Consider the following 8,850-nt stretch of genomic DNA (forward strand, 5'->3'; position numbering starts at 1 on the left):
ATGGCCTTGGGAAACCACAGCACCATCGTTGAGTTCCTCCTCCTTGGGCTGCCTGCTGATCATCACACCCAGGCCCTACTCTTTGTGCTTTTCCTGACAATTTACCTCCTCACTCTGTCAGGGAATCTGTTGATGATCCTGGTTATCAGGGCCAATTCTCACCTTCACACCCCCATGTACTTCTTCCTGAGTCACCTCTCCTTCCTGGATCTCTGTTACTCTTCAGTCACTGAGCCCAAGATGCTAGAGAACATCTTGTCTGAGAAGAAAACCGTCTCAGTGGAGGACTGTTTGACCCAGGCCTTCTTTGTGCTTGACTCTGGGGGAACAGAGCTCTGCCTCCTGGCAGTGATGGCCTATGACCACTATGCCGCCATCTGCTACCCTCTACTCTATGGTCAGATGATGAGCAATGAGCTGTGTGTGGGACTGGTATTGGGATCATGGGGCCTGGCCTTTTTGGATGCTTTCCTCAACACCCTCCTAGCTTGCAATTCGGACTTCTGTGAGACTCAAGTCATCTCCAACTTCATTTGTGAGATACCTTCTCTATTCCCTCTATCCTGTTCCAATAGCTCCAAAAACTTTGCTGTCCTGCTCTGCTCTGCACTCCTGCATGCCTTTGGGACATTCCTCCTGGTCTTCTTCTCTTATGCCCGCATTGTCTCCACCATCCTGAACATCAGCTCCACCTCAGGCAGAAGCAAGGCCTTCTCCACCTGCTCCTCCCACCTCACTGCAGTGACCTTATTCTATGGCTCAGGTTTTCTTCGCTATCTCATGCCAACCTCAGGTTCCCCGTGGGAGTTGGTTTTTTCCATGCAGTACAGTGTGGTCACTCCCCTAGTGAATCCTCTTGTCTACAGCCTAAAGAACAAGGAAGTAAAAGCAGCTCTAAAAAATATGTTGCAGAAAAGTTTACAATATCTTAGTTCACAAAGAACAGGGACAGGATGATTGGGAAACAGGACGGATTAGAGCAAGATACCTGAATAATAGACATTAGGGAAAATTTTTGTTTGCTCATAATGTTGAACATGACAAACTATCTTGAAAAGCCTCCTTTCTTGGAAATACACACAAAAAAATAGCAGCAAAGTATTTGTTTGCTTTGGTTCATGTTTTATCTTTCTCAGAGGCAGAAAGAAATGCATCAAATAGCTATTTCAATCCGGCTTAATATCGTTACAGACATAGAGATATATTATTCCTTTTGTTTGTGAAACATTAACAAAATACTTAGCATTGGGAAAATTGTTTATGTTCTGAATTCTTGCATGGTTTCTGTGAGTGTGAAATTAGGGGGAAAACTTTGCTACAAAGTAAAAAGCCAGCGTCTCTGAAGGAAGAAAGACATAGGCTTGAGACTCACGGAGGTGTGAGTGGAAGGTGGGTTAAAGATGAGTTCTGGCTGAAGGGCGCCTTAGATAGAAAGCAAATGCAGCTGAAGATGTCAGAGAAAGGAAGTCAGCTTTGGCTGAAGTCCAAGCTGACAGAAGTCTTCCACAAGCTCTGTGAAAAAAGAGTTATCTGGTATGTGGCAAATGGTAGAGAATTCCATTCTTTCTAGGGGAGTATAGCAGCCCTGCTTGTTACCCCTTCTAGTTATACTGGTGGCTCCGAGGGATAAGTCTGATAGATCTTGTTCTGGAAAAAAATTTTAAAACATTGTTGATTTCTGTACAGTATAAAGTAACACACATCTTTTGCCTGATTGACAAAAGTTCTCAACTTAGAGATTTTGAAAAATACAAAAAATGGATTCTATCTCACAATGAAAATTGCTAACATTTAGTTCCATTTTTCTCCAAATTTTGTTGTGGAAAGATGTTTGGTTTGCATTTTTATACATAATTATAACCATATTTATATGCAATATTGTATCCGGCATTTTAACTTATTATGAAAAAATACTTTTCCATGTTTCTAAACATTATTTGCAAGTTCTATTATATTCCACTAAGTACATAGAGTCTTATATATTTAGTAACCCCCTTACTTTTAAATGTTTCTGATATTGACGTATTTTATTAATCATGCAATTGTTCCAGAAACAATCTAAAGTCAGAGTTTCTGCCTTCTTTCCTTTCTTCCTTTCTTCCTTCATTCATTTGATGGTTTCTTCCTTCCCTTTTCTTTTTTTCTCCCATTTAGGACCTCATGTCACAGGATTATAACCATAATCCTTCGTTTATAACATATTTTCGTTGGTCCACACATGTATATCTTTTATCTTATTTTATTTTCGTTCATTATAAATATTTTACTTTTTGTTTACATATTTGTTTTCTTGTTTTTAATAGTGTTGTAAACACTGCATGACCCCATCACTTAGCCTAAAAACTAAAATATTGCTAACAAAATGCATCTGTCTTGAACTTCTCCCCCATTCCAAACAATTGTCACCAAATACTTGTCTTGTCCTTTTTTAATCCGACAAAATTAACAATAATATAATCATATTAGTTTTAGTTTGGTTTTACCCATATTTAGCCAGTTATGTGTTTACCATGTTTTCTTGTAATTTAAACATTCTTTGAGATTATTTTCCTTCTTTCTCAAGGATATTCATTAGAAGTTCTTTTAGAGCACATCACTAAATTGTAAACTTTTTCAGGTTTTTTTTTTGTAAACGTCTTTATTCCCCATTCATAAAATGTTTTTTTGATGGATACATAATTTTAGGCGAACACTTGTTTTCCTTCCACATTGTGAGGTACTTTTCCTTGGTAGTCTTTCATTGTTGCTGTTGAGAATCCAGCTGTCATTCTGATCCTTTAGGGAACATCTTTTGTTTTTCTCTTGTTTCCTTAAAGAGCTTTCTTAGTCCCCGACATTATGCACCTTACGCAGTTCTTCACTTATTACTTTGATCAATGAGATAAACACCAGAAATTCACTATTATACATAATATAATTTTAAACATTTTAGCCTTTTCTGTATTTTGTAAATCTTCCAAATGAGAATCACTACGTCAAAGAGTCTGAGAATTATTAAGACATCTCAGTCAAAGTGATTTACAATGAAAACAATAAGAAATTACACTGAAATAGCAAACTAGGAAACAGCCTTTTGCCCCCTGTTCATAGTCGTTAAATCAGATTTTACTTCTGTATACAAATTGCAGTACCATGACAATCAGTCAATCATCTCATTGCAGATTTATTTTTCATTCTTTTGCAAGTGAAGCAAGTGAATTTTTTCTGCATTTTCTTACCAATTACAATTTGAACCTACTATGTCCTAATTGTACTACTTATGTAAATAGTTTGACATATTCTCCATCCATTGAGCTAATAAGGATTTAGTGATTTTCTTATAGGTTTTATAAAGCTCTTTGTATAAAAAAGACATTGATCATTACATCTATATTGGTTCCAAACATTTTTTCACATCTATTCTGTCCCTTTATCTTAATTTTTGTGTGTTTATTTTCTTTGAAATTATTTCTTTGTTGTGCAAACCAGTGATTTAAAATATACTTAGAACTTAAATCACACGTACACTTTCTTTTCTCGGTACCATTAATTCTGCATTGGTAGTCAAATCTCCTGAATGCTGGTACAGAAGGAGCTTACGTAGCTGTAGCAGCTTTGATTTTTCATGTAGTCCTTATTCTTTGATCAGAAATTTTCATCTTCCAGGTCCTTTTACCTAACTTCACTTCATATAGTAAGGATGGCAGTGTCTTGTACCATTGTCTTATAGAACAGAAGGTAACTTACTACATGCCCTAAACTAGGGATCTGGTTTGGAGCTCATATCTGTTATGCCTTGAGATCACATTTGTTTCATAAATTTCAAATACTGAGCAACTAGTGAAATGTTTATCCAGGAGACTCTGGGTGCTGCAGTACTGAGATGGCTCCAGCCTCTTTCAGTAACTTTCATTCACTCAGTGAAACATATACTCATTGTCACATTCATTTATTTTAGTATTCATGTAGTTGTAATGATTCTTTGTTCACCATTGAAGGCGGCAAGAAATGTCACATTCCTTTATTTCTCTAAATCAAGCAAAGTCTTCTCCAAGTGTCTACTCCTATGAGTGGAAGAAAATTTACCTTCACCCACAACTGGACTTCCTACATCCATCTCTGGGATCTTATGAATTCTGGGCCTTTGTGATTCCAGAAAACCAAGAAAGGCCTGGACTCTGAGTTTGTGCTGTCATCATCATTGCTATTGTTCTTTATGTTGCCTGATGTGGCCTGGTCATCTGTCATCGAGCAGACACTCAACTCAAAGATGGTACAAAGATGATTCCCAAAATGGAATATTCCACTGACACAGACTTGCTCACAGACTCCCTTGATCCACCCCCCAATACCCCCTGATCTCAGTGCATTATGTATAACCTCTACTGTCATCACTAGGAAGCTTCCCTCAAGAGACAGGAGGAGATACACAAGAGTCAGGCCCCCACCTCCTGTGCTATCTTCAAACACTATGTTCATACTCTTACCTCAAGGAATCTCAAAGCCTTCTTCCATGTTCCTAGTTCCTTCCACCTCCCCTACTCAATAAGGAGACTCCATTCTCTTCTGTTGTTGGGTGAGTCACTTTGATAACTCAGAGTTGACCTAAAATAGAGAAGTTCCTTCCTACACACACCTGCAACTACAAGAAGAGGTGGTGATAGGAAAGAAGAGGAAAACGTAGGAGAGGTAAAATCATTAGAAACGTGTGGTTGTTCTGTACCCTGGGGTATCAGTGGGCAAAGAGATGATTGGTTTTTTAATTTATGACTATCCTATTCAAATGTTTTATAAATGTCTTGTCTTAGTTATTTTGTTAAAGAGATAAGGAAACTAACATTCACTGAACTCTTACTACATGCTAGACATTTTATATACTTTACGCCTATATAACAATTACTTCTCCAGAATTTTGATAATCAATTCCATTTTCTTTAATTCATCAATTCTCTAAAAGTATTTAACAATTTCCTCAGTTGCAAAAACAATGCACCTTTATTTTTGAAAATAGGAAAAATTCTAAAAGGGAGAAAAGTCAGGATATCTCATAATTCCAAATTGTTGCCTGTTAATTTCTTTGTAATCTAAGAAATTAAAAATGAAAATGTTATCCTCCCTGATACATATAGAAACGTTTATGATTCTTATTTATAGAGAGATATATAAATATTTATTGATATGTTGTAGTACTTATAGATGTATGTACAGATATAAAGATATAGATTTTATATATATGTGTACATCATTAGTATACACACCTATAATTCCTTCCACTGTCAGCTGAGAAAGCCAAGAACCAACAAGAGCATGATTGGAAGACCATGGTTTCAAATATCACTCTCTAATAAAAGAAACCAGGACTCACTGGAGAAGTGGCTGATCCTAGGACTGGGGGAGAGAATACACAAGATGAGCCCCAGCATCTTATAGAACCAGAAGTAAAGAAGCGCTCAAAAAACCTCAATTATAGAAACGTCAAAAGGATACCAAAGTTAAATGAAGGAGTTTGCAATAACCAAAGCTGGGGCAATTCGAGCAATAAAATACATTAAATATTTGCTACAGACTTAATATTTGTGTCCCCCTTAAGATTCATATGTTGAAACTCTAATTCCCAATGTGATGGATTTTGGAGGCAAGGCATTTGGGATATAATTAAGGCTAGATTAGGCCATGAGGGTGGAGCTCGCTTCATTGAATTAGTCCGCTTATAAAAACAGGAAAAGACACAAAATCTCTCTCTCCACGTACATGCACCAATCAAAGTCTATGTGAGGATGTAAACCAGGAAGAGGACGCCTGCCAAGATCCCTACATGCTGGCATTCTCATCTTGGACTTCTAGCCTCCAGAACTGTGAGCCACCCAGTCTGTGGTAATTTGTTAGAGCAGCTGGAACTAAGATAATATATTGTATTATAACCAAAGTACAAATAATTACCCATGAGTCCACACTGATACAAATAATGGTTGAATAATTAAATAAATGAGGGAGAAGAGACAAATATCCCATGCGGAAGAATTCCAAATACTTTATGTAAATATTCGAGTATCAAGGAGGAAGAGCATAACCTCTTAACTTACGTCTTAAAGGCAGTTGGCTAATAATGACTTCCTTCCAAAGACTACAATACATACACAGGAAAAAAGAATAACTTTACAGTGGAGAAAGCGGACAAACACTACCTCAGTCAGGTGATTGGGATCAACATCCACAGTGATAGGTCATGTTAATAGTATGTACCCTTGATAGGATGTGATGACAGTGGTACTTTATCTCTGTGATCTTCATCCCCCAATCCCATAACCCACAGCTAATCACAACACAAAAATCAGACAAACTTAAGTTGAGGGACATTCTACAAAATACCTGACCACTATTACATAAAACTCGCAAGTTCATTATAAACAGGGAAAATCTGAGAAACTATCACAGCCAAAAAGAGCCTAAGGAAACATGGCGACTAAATGTAATGTAGTATCCTGGCTGAGATCCTGGAATAGAAAATGGACATTAGATTAAAACTAAGGAAATATGAACATTAATATGACAAATTTACTATACCAACATAAAATTTTATTAATAGGAGATACGGGGTGTGGGTATGTAGGAACTCTCTGTACAATTTTTGCAGCTTATTTGTAAATCTAAAATTATTCTAAAATAAAAAGTTTGTTAAAATAAAATCTCCTCCCCATCCGCAATCTTATCATCCAGGGTTCACTTTTGTGTTGGGTGTGGATGAATTCATTCATGAGGAGTTCCACAAATTCAAAAGTGTTCTGAGTATTTCTCCAGACTCTGTTCTAGTGGATAGTGAAATGTAGTTATACTGATAGTTGGGAAGACGAAGTCTCTACAAAAAAAAATCACTCTTTTCCAAATCAACTGCTCTGAAAACATAATTTTGAGACATCAATTTAGCGATAGTTTCTCACTTTTTGCTCTATTTATTCCAAACAGAAGCAAAAGTTGGAGGAAAGAGGGAATGATCAGCAAATACAATCCTATCCTGCTATACATCCACACATATACATAGGTATAATTTTTAACAATAATGCATTTTGTCATATGTCAACTAAAAATTATCTTTTCAATTAAAAATATAATATGTATCATACTTCTAAAATATACATAAAAATTTACATCATTCTTTTTAATATCTGCATGGTATCCCATTATACACATATACCATCCGTTATTTCCAAACCCCAAAGTTGTTTCCAACTTAATGTTATTATATAAAGAGATCTGATGAGCATACGCCCTCACGTTGGTATTTTTGTAGGATAAGTTTCTAAATCTATAAATATTTAGAGTGTAAAATGCTGACAGATAGGGCTAAATTGTTCCAAATGTTTTCTTATCTATTTATTATCTGTCAACACTGCCTGTGGGTAGATGTTTCCCCCACACTGTCTCCAGCTCTCAATGATGGAACCAAGTTGGCAGCTAGGGAAGAGTGAGGGGCGGCTGCTGAGTATGAGCCAAAGTAAAACTGAAAATGAGCTCTGTTGAGTTTCCACTTCCAGGAATCACAGACCAGGATATTCAGACCACCCCTCCCACTAAAAAGAACAGAAAATTTTGGATTAAATATATAAAATGTCTTCCAGAAAGTATTAAAGAGCTAACAAGATAGTGAGTATTTAGCAGGTCAAGATCAGAAAAAGTGCAGGAACTCAGAAAAATGACCAAAATATTTAGGATCACCTTTGTCCTACAGGCATATTTTTATCCAAAGGGAACAGCTAAGACCCTGAACATCACTTTTGGTAGCCTAGTGAAGCTTGGGATTCAAAAATCATGATTTAGGATCATCCAAGGGTGAGAACCCTGGTCAAGTTCTCTATACTTAGTGATGGGACCTAAAATTCTTCACGAGGAGTAAAGATGATTAGAAAGAAAACTAGTCCTTTCATGGTCTGCAGCCTCACTTCATGTCTTTTAGGTAAAGAAGAACATCTCAATAAAGCCTTGAACTTTAGTTTATATGATCCTAGACTGCTGACATCATAGGCATATGGAGAAGCAATCAACCAATAATCAATCAACTCTGGGAGATAACTTCACCCTCAGTCTCTAGTATACATATAATTTTTCAGTTACTATGTTTAACCTACAAGCAAACACACTAGGTGTGCAAGTAGACAAGAACAGTGAGTAAGAACTAGGAAGAGCAACAAAGAATAAAAACAGACTAACAGACACTCTAATAATGCAATTATCAGACACCAACAATGAAACAATGATGCTTACCATATTCAAGGAGTTAAAACCAGGCTTGGAAATCTTCACAGAAAATTAGAAACTTTAAAAAGTGGCGGTACAGAGTTGAAAAAATTTATTTTACTAAAAATTATAATAACCAAAGTTAAGAACTCGGTGTGCAGATGCAACACAGCTGAAGAGAATTAGTTAATGGGTAACATGCCGTGAACACTGTATAGAAGCGACACAAAGACAAAAAGAAAAAAAATGCAGTGAAGAGAGTAAGAGACATAGAGGACACAGTGAGAAAGACTAACATAAATTTTATTGGAGTTTTGAAAGAAGAAAATAATAGAAGAGAAGCAATATTTGAAGAGATAATGTCTGAGACTTTTTCAGATCTGATGAAAGAAATCAATCCCCATATTCAAGAAGTCCAGTGAATCACAGGTAGGATACAATTAAGCTTCAGAACACATCATAGTGAATTATGAGAAAACATAATACAAAGAGAAAATCTGAATGCTAGTAAGAAGAGTAAAAGACGTAAAAAAGAACCAAGGTGTTCCAGACATTAACTTTTTACAATTTATTCTTTAATCTGAGCTTATCAATTCTATTGAACTTCTCCATTCACTTAAATGAGATGAACCGTTTTTC

The 8,850-nt window shown here is 36.3% G+C and overlaps 1 protein-coding gene across 1 annotated transcript; it reads left to right on the top strand.

Moving 5' to 3' along the window:
* LOC131415542 (olfactory receptor 8S1-like) lies at nt 1–957 on the top strand. The gene has a single exon (XM_058557389.1). The coding sequence runs from the start codon at nt 1–3 to the stop codon at nt 955–957; it is 957 nt and encodes a 318-aa protein (XP_058413372.1).
* The last annotated feature ends 7,893 nt before the right edge of the window (nt 958–8,850 follow it).

Source organism: Diceros bicornis, chromosome 17, assembly GCF_020826845.1.
Source record: "Diceros bicornis minor isolate mBicDic1 chromosome 17, mDicBic1.mat.cur, whole genome shotgun sequence".
In the NCBI taxonomy this organism is placed as follows: domain Eukaryota; kingdom Metazoa; phylum Chordata; class Mammalia; order Perissodactyla; family Rhinocerotidae; genus Diceros; species Diceros bicornis.